Source organism: Ictidomys tridecemlineatus, chromosome 4, assembly GCF_052094955.1.
Source record: "Ictidomys tridecemlineatus isolate mIctTri1 chromosome 4, mIctTri1.hap1, whole genome shotgun sequence".
Lineage (NCBI taxonomy): Eukaryota > Metazoa > Chordata > Mammalia > Rodentia > Sciuridae > Ictidomys > Ictidomys tridecemlineatus.
The window spans coordinates 33145175-33158580 of record NC_135480.1 but is presented as its reverse complement, the minus strand read 5'-3'; the positions used below and the strand labels follow the sequence as shown (position 1 = coordinate 33158580).

At 34.0% G+C, this 13406-nt stretch overlaps 1 protein-coding gene across 2 annotated transcripts in view; it reads right to left on the bottom strand.

The window, feature by feature from the left end:
* The window catches only part of Dcdc1 (doublecortin domain containing 1), a 485491-nt gene that overhangs the window by 251517 nt on the left and 220568 nt on the right, over positions 1-13406 (bottom strand). For both annotated transcript variants that reach the window (XM_040284557.2, XM_078046288.1), the window contains one exon: positions 7279-7449. In XM_040284557.2, coding sequence (XP_040140491.2) covers positions 7279-7449 — 171 coding nt within the window. The remainder of the gene's footprint in view (positions 1-7278; positions 7450-13406) is intronic.

Here is a 13406-nt window from a genome sequence, read left to right as displayed (position 1 = left end):
ATTAACAAGTACATAATACATACATTGCATGCTGATATGATATATGAGGACCCTACAGTATAAACTTATGTTCACAGTTTGACATGACTGTGTCATTACTGAATTCCTATTGGGCTACAGTGTAGAAACTCAGAAGGTACATTAAAAAGTCTCATCTTTAATAAGAAAGATTACCAAAATGTTTTAGTATTTATTTGCAAGTATAGTAATACATGCTAAAAACAAGCATTTCTGATAAGCTCCATAAAAAAAAGATCTCAGAGAAAAGAACCTCAAGCTATTAGGCTCACTTAATTTGCTATGATTTACTTTCTCATTCTATGTAAATATCCACTTTCAGACTGCTTCTAAAGAGGGCTTCCTCTGCCCCCTCTCCTGTCCCCACTCTCAAATTTTACAAGCCCTAGGCCCCAGAGAAATTAGATCTGCATGTACTGGAAGAAAATGAAGACAACCCACCAAGCATCACTGACCAATTGTGTGTGAAAAGCACTAATTCCAGTGAAAGGCTGTCCCTGTACCCACCTTCCACTTGTTCCCCCCATGAATTCTCCCACCTACTCACACATCAGATGTCCTTGCTCATCAATCCTCTTTCACAATCACCCACTTTATGACTAGTTTTCCCACCCACCATCCCCTACAGATTTGCTAATTCCCTTTTCTATCAAACCTTTTCCCCTGCTTTCCCAGGGAATCTTCCACATTTCTGACAGCATCTCCATGGGAATGAAGAAGAGGAGGAAGAAAGAACAGAACTAGGAAGGCAGACATCACTGAGCCATGGTTACAGCAGATGTTCTCATAGTGGCTGGGGGTGGTAGCAACAACAGGGGATAAGGAGTAAGAGAAGGTTTGGAATAGAAAGTGTTTCACAAAACTTGCTGCCTGCAGGGCTACATAGATTATGGTGCACATTGAGTATAACCATAAAAGGTAAAAACAGTAAGAAATATCACCATTCTAAAGGTTTATATGATGTGGCAGGAAGAGAATGTACCAGAATAATAATTTTTTAAAAAAGTACACCCTGTGATTGTGAGGTTGAGTGCCTATGGAATTGATGTACAAGGATGAGACTCATCATGCAGGAACAAAACAGTTAGAGTTGATATAAATTTTTCCTAAAATTCCTTAAACTTTGTTATGCTGCATTTTCAATACTTTTTAAGGAATTTTCCCACAATTATGCTACTATCAGTCTACTGTCCTATGTGTTCATTTAAACTTGGCTCTTTATGATGCCATCTGGTTGCGAAATGAGATCAAGGCAATATGAACCATGGAAATAATGTGTCCTTTTAGGTGCTGGCCTTCTAATGGTAACACCTAACTAAAAGTTGCTATTTTAAAATGATCAATGAAAGATCGGGTGGGGTGAAAATCGAAGTGGACAGGTGAAATCTATTATATACAATATGCAGAGTACCCAAGCAGACTTTGAATCACACCCTGTTTCCAACCCTAGTTGAAAACTAGGGCTACAAGAGATTGTTGTAGTTCTCAAAGTTGAGCTGTGGCTTATACACACGTGCCATGGAATGATATAAATCAGCAAAAAATCAGATTAGAAAGATAATCATCCCCATTCATTTTAGATCACTTTCTAAAATAAAAATGAATGGAAAATAGAAAAAAAAGTTTTATTATAGCTTTGCCTTTCAGTTATACATGGAAAATGTATTTACTTACTGATATGTCATCTACCACCCTGAAAAATAGATGCCATGATGTAAGATGAAGTTGTTCATAGCCAAAAAAGATATGGCCCTTCCCTATAGTGGTAACTATGAGCTAGAGGTAACTGAGTTAGAGACAGTGCCAAAGGGAGGTCTGTCATATGCACCCATAAGGAATTACAGCATTTGTCCAAGCCATGGATATGAACAGTTTATGGAATCAATTAATGTAAGGTGATACAATGTGGCATTTGCTCCATATCTTTTCAGTTGGAATTAGCAAGTTCTCCCCACCTGAGAGGAAGTATAGAACCTACCACCAAAGCCCATTCTAAGAGATTTGTAATTCTGAATGCTAGGGTACACTTTGTGAGCCTAGTTTATTCTTTATAGCTATTTCAGATATAAAAGCTAGTTTTAAAAACTACATATTTCAGGATTTTTTTTCCCTTTGGAACAAATGTCCACATCCCAAAAATGGGATGGGATGGCTGGAGGGGAATGCATTTCCACAAATACTGCATAATTTTTTTATAATAGTCTACTTAATTTTATATGAGAAACATGTCAGTAAACTTGACTTTCCATGACCAACTTTCCTCCTTAAACTAACTTCTCTGAAGGGCAGTCTTATATAGCAAATGACTTTAAACTATCCCCAGTAACTGGACACAGGTAGCTGAATTTGTGTTGAGTACTTAATCAAGACCAGACTGACTCAAGTAGATCCACTCCTTAAATGGTTTGAACCAAGAGATACAGCTCTATTCAGATAATGATGATCATTTAAAACTAAAGACCAAGGCCAAGGCCATAATTTTCCCTCTATGTACTTTTGAAGAGGTAAAAAGATACCTAGCTTGCAGAAAGAGGCAGAATTGAAAAAAGAAAAAAGTAATAAAACCTCACAGAGAAAAGTAAAGATGAAAGATCACAGGGCTTTAAGAGAAAAAATATGGAAAAGTGGTGACTTTCATGTGAGACTTGCTTTATTTCTTGGTTTGCTTCTCTGTAAGATTCCCTTAGGTTTTCAAAAAATTGTTTTTATTTAAGTTAGTTCAAGAAAGTTTATAGTGCAAGTAAACCTGGTATTAATATTATTAGAGTTGACTGGAAAAAGGGGAAGCACAACAGGGGAAAGATAAATTGAAAATTTCCCTTATCCCATGCCTACCCCATTTCTGACAGAGGAAGGAAAATGTAGGTCTCTGATCCAAAGCAATACTGTTTGCAGAAATCTTTGGAATGGATCTCTGAAAATGCCAAGTATCTCTTTCTATGCCTGGGACTTATTACCACAATTCAGGGTGGTCACCAGTAGGGAGTGATATTGAGCAATTATAAGTGAAGACCAGTGATTAAGTCTTCTTTTATCTAATAATTTTCTTAAGTGAAAAAATAGTCATAAGCCAGAAAGTTTCATTTTTAGAAAAATAAAAAATATTATTGACTATCACAAAATTTCTTAAAAAAACAAGAAAACTATGATGTGAAGATTTAAAGAAATTACAGTTCACACAAAGACACAGGTGTTCCTGTACCTCACAAATATATTTCTTTATTTGCTCTTAACTTGGCTGTATTCCCTACTTACTTTATCTTCAGATACTATTGTCTCAAATATTTGAAAGTAGCAAATATTTTTAATCAGCCATATTTTAGCTTACATACTTATCTAAGCATCAGAAGGACTTTTAATTAGCTGTGGATCTAGGCACATTAGACTAGCTGACTTCATTTATTATACCTATTCAAGATTAGCCATTCCAACCACTAGAAATCTTTTCTTTTTCTTTCTTCTCTAATTTTCCCTATGAAAATATATCTTGAAGAGAAATTTTAAATATAAAATTGCTCCCTTTGTAGCTATTGTTGAAAAGAGGGAATTTTCCCTTTCCATAATTTGAGGTTAAAGGATTTCATTGCTAGCCTTTCCTACTTTACCAATGTAAAAATATAGAGAAAAGTTTTAATTGATTAGTAACCTTAAATGAGAATTTCTTTGCAGGGTTCTGTTAGCTTTTTTTAGCATTGCTATAAAAATCTCACTATGATACTCAACTCTGCCTGAAAATAGTATCATATGGAAGCTTTCAAAAAATACTGATGCCTGGACCACACCTGAAGATGTTCCAGTGAGTGCTTAACAACCTGCTTAGGAATGGAGGTTATATGTTTATATAAAAACATATAACACATAAATTGCAAATAATAACACAACACATAATACTCTTATTGTAAATTCCACATAGCTAACAGATTCTCACAGAATGCTTTCATTGATTTTTGCCAAGTCTGTGTACACAGCCAAACTATGGTTGAAATTGAGAAACAAGTGCAGTTCTGATCTGAATGTTGATTGATATTTTCATCCATGTTAATAAGACAGAACTAAAACAAGAAAGATGTATGTAGGACTTTCTTTTTTAATTAATTATTTAAGCAGTATTTTTTCTATTTCTATTCAGATAATAGTTTTTATATGCTGGAAGATTACTGCGATTTTTTGTGCTATTAACAATGTAACAGATACAAAAAATTTTCACTTTTAAATTAAGAAATTGCATTATAAACTTTTTCTATCATATAACTACATCTAAACCAGAGGTAAAATTTTTCTGTAAAGGATCAAGTAGTAAATATTTTAGTGTTTTCAAGTTAGATGGTCTCTGCCTAACCACTCAACTCTGCTATTGTTCTGTGAAAGCAGCCATAGACAAAGCACAAATCAGTGGGCATGGCTGTGTTCCAGTAAAAACTTATTAAAAAAAAAAAAACAGGCATCTTAGGTCCATGGCTTGGCCTAGACAATCAACAAAACTTTAAAGCAAGCCCTTTTTTTATCATTTGCCAATTTCTGTTATATAGATATTCTTATTGTGGCCAATTTCAAGTTACAAGTCAGCCCTGAAAATAAATTTGGAAAGAAATGCACAGTATCACTTTGTTATATACTGTTTTCACTAAACAAACATAATAAACATTAATAACTTCAAAAGAATAGGTAGGTAATGGTAAAATGTAATAAAATGATTGGAAAGTGAAAGGTATTTATTACCTTTATTTTTAAGTTTATACAAGATTTTAATAATGGCTATATTTAACAACTGGCTCATAACATCTCAGAATTTAACAATCAGTGTTCGCAAGCCAGGGGAAGTCAATCTTAGCACACGAAACCAATTAACTCCAAATCTCTAGGATTCAGGACATTGGTGCTTTTGCTTTTTTGTTTATTGGTACTAGGGATTGAACCCAGTGACACTCTACCACTGAGTTACATCCCCAGCCATTATAAATTTTTATTTTGAAACAAAGTCTCACTAAGTTGCTAAGGCTGGCCTCAAACTTGTGATCCTCCTGGAGTCACTGGGATTAGAGATGTGTGCTACCATGACCAGCAGAGACATTGGTATTTTCTAAAAGGTCTCCAGATGATTCAAATATGCATCCAGGAATGAAAACCATTGCTCTAAGGCCTGAGAGTGGGGCTGATGTCCAGTTTGGGAGTTGAAAGAGAAATTTATTCTCTTACAGAAACTGGATGTTTCAAAAGGTAGCAAGGATAGAGAAGGCAGAAGCTAACGTTGCTGATTACCTTATTGGGCAATAATCATAAAGCAGGAGAATTCCTGAGACTGAAGAGAGGGAATTCTGGAGATAAGACTAGCATAATGAACCATTTCAGGGTGCCAGATGCAAAATTTTCAGTGCTAAAACCAGAGAAGTGTCGGACAAAGCACTAGAAGCCTTGGATTTTAACCAATTTTTATTTAAATAGCCACATATACCTAGTGACTTTTGTATTAGATAGTGGGGTAGGTACATGCAATTACAACATGACTCCTTTGCAAGTATAAACTTTCTATTTATTTGCTGATATTAAAAAACAATTTTGAAGCCTTCTAATAGAGGAACACATGAAAGTAACAATTCAGATTCTAAACTGAAATATTTGCTATCAGGCTAATGTGCTAATGTGAATAAGTGATAGAAATTCTTTAGAAATAATCAGTGAATTTGTGAGTGGGGGAAAAAAGAATTTTCCAGGTCATACTATAGTTAATATGATAGTTGCTGATACAAATGGGTGGGAATGAATGGCATTAAAACAACTGCACTCTATCACCTAGTTTTTCTCAGAACATTTGCAAAATGGCAGGATGGGGCTATCAGGTCAAAAACTTGAAAAGAACGATGTTACTGAACTATAAGAATCCTTGACCTAGACGTCTTTTTTTCTTTTTTAGTATGGGGATTGAACTCGGGAGTGCTTAACCATTGAGCCACATCCTTAGCCCTTTTGATTTATTTTAATTTTGAGACAGGGTCTTGCTAAGTTGCTTAGGGCCTTGCTAAATTGTTGAGGCTGGCTTTGAACTTGTGATTCTCCTGCCTCAGTTTCCCATGATCTTAAGTAATCCACTTGCTGGGATAACAAGTGTGCACCACCATGCCCAACCTAACCTCTATGTCTTGAGCAACACTTCCTAATCCCTTACCTGCCTAGCACAGACTGAACTGTGAGAAATAAATTATCATGTTTAATGTTGAATTTTATTTCCCCAAAAGTCAATTTTTAATGGTAACATTCTCATTCAAACTGCACACATGGAAATATCATCCTAAGAAAAAAATTAAGAGCAGAAAACATGAAGTTTATAATGTTATTTATAGAATAAAACTGGATAATAAGAGGAATTATAGAAATAAAGGATAATAAAATTATAATTAACCTTGAAAATTATTGCGTACCTCTAAAAATAATCAAAAGGAAATGAAGAGTTGCAATAATGCTACGCTTTAGATGGAAAAGGGTCATACTTTCAGTAATTCAAATTTTAATAATTATATGCTTTTAAAATATAAGGTGTAAAGTTATAGAACTACATTAACTTGACAGAGTTAACATAGCAAGTATATTCTATAATGCAAAAAAAAGTGTTAACATTCCCTAAGCTTTAAGCACCTAAATCACTTCAACCAAGTATATTGTTCTTTTTCCACTCTAAAACTGCAATAGAAGAGTAGTCTAGGACATTTAGCCATCTTGTCCTGACAAATAACCAATTCACCTTTTTTCCCAGTATATTCTTAAGTATTGATTTTACCAAGTGAACTCAGACATGTGTCACACTTATCCAATACAGATCCTTTTCCTTGGAAATGTAGTTTGAACATCAATCAGTCACCTGGCCTTTCACCTCCAATTCCTGTTGCCACTGTCTGTCAACTATTAAAGCCTGGCCATTTCTACAAATGTTATTTTTAGAAACTGAAATACATAGTGACTCCTATGAAAAATATGTTTCTTGGAAAAGCATATAAATGTTCAGCTGATTAAATTTCTTAATTAAAATTATTGGTTTGAAAACTTGTTTATAAATCCATATTTCAAAGTTTAGTAGGTATTTACTTTTAAAACCTATTTCCTGAATAGCAATATTACCATTGTAATATTGTAATATTACCTCCAGTGTAGAGGACAACAAGATAAAAGGAAATTCTAGCTGAGTGGCAATGTTACAAGGGTCTTCAAATGCAGAAGAGAGTTTTTGTCTCCGCCTGAATCCAATGAGAGTCATAGAATAACACCCACCTTGAGCTGCAGGCCTCCTGGGACTAGAGTGTTTGCTGGAAGGCTTTTAATGTGTTGGTAGACATAAGAGGAGAATTGCTCCTGCTCAGCCTGTAATTGGGGGCCAAGTTTAGAGAGATGACCTCTGTTGCTTTTGATAGCTGTCTGCAATTCATCAATCAGCCTGCTTACCTGAAGGGGTTAAATTACAAGAGTTGTTAGCAAGAAGTAATTGTTGATGTCACACCTATTAGATTTTTGAGTATCCAGCATGATGGGGGAAAATGACTTCAATACAAGAATTTGAGTACAGATATAGCCTTGAGTAAAGATTAGAGATATATATCATACATTCCTTCATCAACAAATTTCATTTATGAAAAATGTCTAACCTTTTTACTTCAGTAATATGGAATAGGTGACCATTGACAATTACTAAATGAAAAATATCTCTGAGTATAAAAAGGAACATACACATCTGACAAGTTTACAAAGGACTTAAACTGCTTATTACAATAAAAACTTCCTAGGACTTGAATCCAATGTACATAAACTACTATCACATTTTGTTTTCCTATATGTACCTTTTTAGAATATTTTATTTCAACAAGTTACATTAAAATTTTTAATACATATATTAAATTCACTAAGATTTTTTTGACCTTTAAAATAAATAAGGGCGCTCTGGCCCTCACTAGTAATCCCAACAACCTGGGAAGCTGAGGCAGGAGCATGGAGAGTTCAAAGCCAGCCTCAGCAAAAGTGAGGCACAAACAATTCAGTGAGACCCTGTCTCTAAATAAAATACAAAATAGGGCTGAGGATATGTCTCAGTGGTCAAGTGCCCCTGAGTTCAATCCCCAGTACCCCCCGAAAATAATAAATAAATAAATGTTATCTTCTTCCAAATATTCTAGAATACAATTTTTCCAAATTTCATAAATATAATTTTTCAAAATATCCATACTTTAAAGACAATGCTCTGTTCTAGACACCACTTTAAATATATATATATCAATGACAAAATAAAGCATAGAATTTTTCCAGAAACAAAATAGACTTATGAATACATACCTGGAATTTAAAAAAAAATTGGACTTCTAATCAGTGTATTTTAGGATGGGCATATGAAATTTACTTATGGATTATTAATAAAACATGGTGAGGAGTCAGCAAACTACTGTTTTATAGTTTACAAATTAAAAATCACTGCCATTTCTTTGACTTTCATTGTTTATATAAACTTATATTCTATATAATTCTAAAGACTGAGTTCTTTTTTATTGCTTCACAGGCTTTATTATTAAAGGAAATTCATGTTACATATTCAGCTGTATGGCATAAAATCATTTAATGTCCCCAAATCATTAATAAAAGAATACTAAATGACATAGGATAATGAGTAATTGACTCGATTTTTATTGGTCAATACATGGTCATAATCAAAAGAGATGAAGAACAGAAATCCACTTTATCAGCAATTCTTTAAAAGTGATCAACTTTGAAAGCTTGCATTAAAATTCTGGCTCTCCCACATACTGACTAGGAGACTTTGAACAAGGAATAAAACCCTCATGCATAAATAAATGAAGAATAATATTGGTCTAACATACTGAGAATTAATTCGATAAAAGAATAGACAGCATGATGTATAGCCTAAAGCAGGTAGGTGCCCAGTGCATCGGTATATTATTATAGTGTTTTGTTTTTTAAATCTGTGTTTTCTGCATATCGAGTTTTAATTATATTTTTCTTGGTCCATCATTCCTATTCTTACCTTTATTTCATATGAGGCAGATATAAATTCTCAACTATCTGCTGTATAGATTTTATACCTCATTTCAACATCCACAAACAAAATGAAAACTCCTCTAAGATTCTTTCATGTCCTGACACCTAATCCTCCTTCTTTCTCTCTCAGCTAAAAATATGGTATTTGAATTTGCTGAAATTTGCTAAAGAACAAGCTTATATTCTTAATTCTGTGGCTTAAATATTTATTTTTCACTTTACCCTAATGATGTGTGTGCACACATATATTTGGTAAAAGCTAAACATAGTTGAAGTTTTTATACATGTAAAACTTTGATTACATTTGAGTTTTTTTTTTTTTTTGTATCGGGGATTGAGCTCAGGGGCACTCGACCACTGAGTCACATCCTCAGGCCAATTTTGTATTTTATTTAGGGACAGGTCTCACTAAGTTGGTTAGTGCCTAACTAGTTACTGAGGCTGGCTTTAAACTCGAGATTCTCCTGCCTCAGCCTTCTAAGCCGCTGGGATTAGAGTCATGTGCCACCACACCCAGCTTCATTTGACTTTTATCAAGAACTTTACAAGTATCAGATGCATGTAAACAACTTACTTCAATATAATTCCTATTTATCTTTGGTCTCCCGTAACTCTTGTTTGTTCCTATGTGATTAATCTTCTACCTTCCTTTAAACAATCCTTTCTTCTAAACAAAGGGTTGGCAGATATTTTAAATAATAGGCTAGTTTGTAAATATTTTTGGCCTTATGGGTCATAATGTTTCTGTCAAAGAATTTAACCCCACAGTTGTAGTTGTAAGGCAGTCACAGATCATATGCAAATGAATGGGCATGAATGTGATCAAATAAAACTTTATTTATACAAATAAACAACGGACTGAATTTGGCCCTCATCTAAATATAAATTTTCTATCGTTCCTTTCCTTTTTTATAAGTAATACTTTGGTCCAAGTCATCATTTATTTCCTCATCCCTATCCCAATGTGGATTACCAAAATACCTAGTGACTGGATTCCCAGTCCCTAGACTCTCCCCTGTCATCCATCCTGCCACCTTCACAGAATTAATCCAAACTGAACAGTAAATGAAACCCTCTAGTGACTCTCTGAGATTTTATAGCTTGATATTCAAGATTCAAGACCTTTTAAAATCTGATCCCTACCTGGCTTTATGGCTCATATTCCCACTAGACCATTCCTCTCTAACAAGATGTCCCTTCTCACTGTTCCCATCCCCCACCACACACACATATACAGATTCCTTCTATTTCTCAAGTGTCATAATAAATTAGAAAATATTTATTTATCTATTATGATCAACACTCTTATCTAATAAACAAAGAAAATCAGGTCCAGAAAAGTTAACAGACATATAACTGACAGCAGTGACCCAAAGTGATTTGCTTTGGCCAATGAAACGTGAGCAAAATGAACATATACCACTTCTCAACAGAAGCTTTACAAGTTATCAGTTCTAGCATTGCTCTTTTGCTCTGCCATGAAAACAGCAATGTCCCAATAGAAACTGTTCTTTCAACCTCTATCCCATATTGAAAAAGACATTCAGGAGAGAGACAAACAACCTGTAGCCAACATAATATTTTGTTTTAAGTAACTAAGATTTGGGGCTTGTTAACCAATTCAGCATAATCTAGCAAAACCTGATTGATACACTGATTTCTGCTAAGTCTTTGCAACCCTATATAACTCATCTAATAGGATACTAATAGGCAGCCCTTAAGGGTACATAGAATGTGTACAGCAATTTCTATTAGTCATTCATACAGAAGCCCTTCCTTCTTGGTCAATCAGTTAACTTGGAACACAACTTTGGAAATCATGGGCATGTAAGGTAGTAGAAAGTATATGATATGTGTGTATGGAGGGTCATAAGAGACATAGAAAGAAAAATAATATGAAAAAGAAAGAAGACAAGGAGAGAAATTAAAAGGAGATGGAGATGGAGGAAATGAGCAGGGAAGAAAGAGAAGAAAAAATGTTAAAAGAGACAATATTATTCATATATTATATACATGTATAATATTGTCACAATGAAACCCATTATTCTGAAATAATAAGTATGCACTTATAATTAAAATGGAATAGAAGCAGCAGATCCAAACAGAAGATCTATTAAATTAAAGAAAGCTGTGGGAAAACAAAAAGACAATATTATTCATAGACTATAAAATTCAATGGCAGATTTCTTTCATGATGTTCTTTGATTTTCCAAAGGAAGGAATGAATTTATACACTTTCCATAGTACTGTTAACTCTATAAAATGTTGTAAGATTTAAAAATGAAAATGATAGATGATTAAATATTTGTCAGTGCTTTCAGCCTCATCTTCCCCTTCAGATCACACTATCCTATAGCAGCAACTGTCCTCAAATGATAGATAACAGTATGTTATATATCAAAGCAAAACACCAACAGGCCAGGTGGCTTGCTGTTATGGTTATTTGATGATATTAAAACTCAAGAAGCAAAAGACTTAAATGGGAGGATTCCTTTTGTGGAAAGCCTTGGTTCTCTTTGAATTCATTTCCAGCATCATGCAATTCAGGAAGATGTAATTTTATGCAGCCTTTAAAGTCTACCAAGTATCATGCAATGTATTCTGATAGTCAATAATGCTCTCTGATTTTATGTACTTTACCTTGTACTATATTAAGCCACACACACAAAAAGGAAGAATTTCAGACTTTGATTTGAGAGCATTTTTATACATGACTGGTTTTACTGTCACAATCCATACACTTTAACTGATAGGGGATTTCATGTGACATCAGAAATCAACCAACCATACAATTGATGATGTCATGATGTCATTTGCACGCTAAAGGGCTACTGGTTAAAGATTTAAATTTTCATCTGGTTAAATTCTGTCTTGCTTCAAGAATATTTCTATCATTTTTGCTCTTTTCCTTGGCCCCCAGATTACATGAACCATAATTAAATAAGTTATCACTTGTTTCTTTAAATTGAAAATTATCAAATTGAATGTCCTAGCAAAGATAACTTAAACATAGGGGAAAATGTATCAAGAATACTACCAATGACGTTTTGATAATGTTTCCCTTCAATTTTACTCAAATTTTGTTGCTTTACATATTCATAAAGCCTTTTATCCTCTAAGTGTTATGTTTTATTCTCAGTTATTATGGTAACATATCACCCTTAAGACAATCCTACTCATGAAATAAATCATATACTAAAATCAGGTAGGTAATGACAATATTCCTGATTTATTTCACATAATATGATTTTTTTTTCAAATCACAGATGTTGCTAAAAGAGAAAAATGTTCTTTAAAATTCTTTATCATAAATCTTTTTTTTTCCTGCAAATCCTTTTTTTTTCCTCACAAAGGCAACGTGAATAGAGGTAAAAGAAGACAAAACTTGACCTTTTGTGATCCCAGCATTAATGGGTCTGTTCATAATTCAATCTATGTGTGTGTGGGAGCATCCATGTGGAAACATAGAAGCCTGAGAGACATAAAGCCTTTCCCTTTAAACATTATCTGACCCTATCAGTCCCATTCACAAAAGAAGGCTTACGTATGCATATGCTGAAAAAATGCACCATCTCATTGTGCAACAGAAAGCCTACTCATTCTCCATGGAAATGCAGCGCGGAAGTGACACTTGTACAGAATTTGGGAGAGTGACAAATGAGCAGAAGGTAGAAAAAAAATGAATATTCTGGTGAGGAAAGAAGCCAAACTTCTGACAGAATGCAAATGTGCACATGTTTATAGACATACACATAGGTTTTTACCTAACACATAGGGAAGTTTGACCATATTTATATGACACATGCATGCAACTCTTGAATTCAGTTAAATTTTCAAGATGATTTATAGTCAACACAAAATATTATTCAGCTTATAATCATTCTAAAGAGTATACTTAATGAGGTTTGTGCATGTCTGAGCCATAAATGTGAATCCTGTATATTGGCTATTATTAATGATGCTTTGAGGATCTTCTAGCTTTTTCAGTGATGGGTTCAGCTGTCAGCCTGAATTCTCTGTGGTTTTGAATCCACCCATATTATTAAAGAGAATTCCAGAGCACTTTGCACAGAAATGTCACTTGAAATCATCACAAAGGGTGGCAGACTCTATGCTAGGAACATCATCGTGGCATATAACATACAGGATGATCTCAAAGTCAGATCAGCACTTGAATTTACGACCAAGAAACTTTTTAATTAACAACATATTTAAGATGAGTCAAAGGGAGTAGGTAGAGAAATTAAAATGGAATTTTAAAGCTTCCTAAATCTCTTCTTTGTCTCAGGCCCAAGAACACAGTTTTTTAACTTTTTATTTTTTGGGGGGTGGGGTGGGGTGTTTGTTTTGTTTTGTTT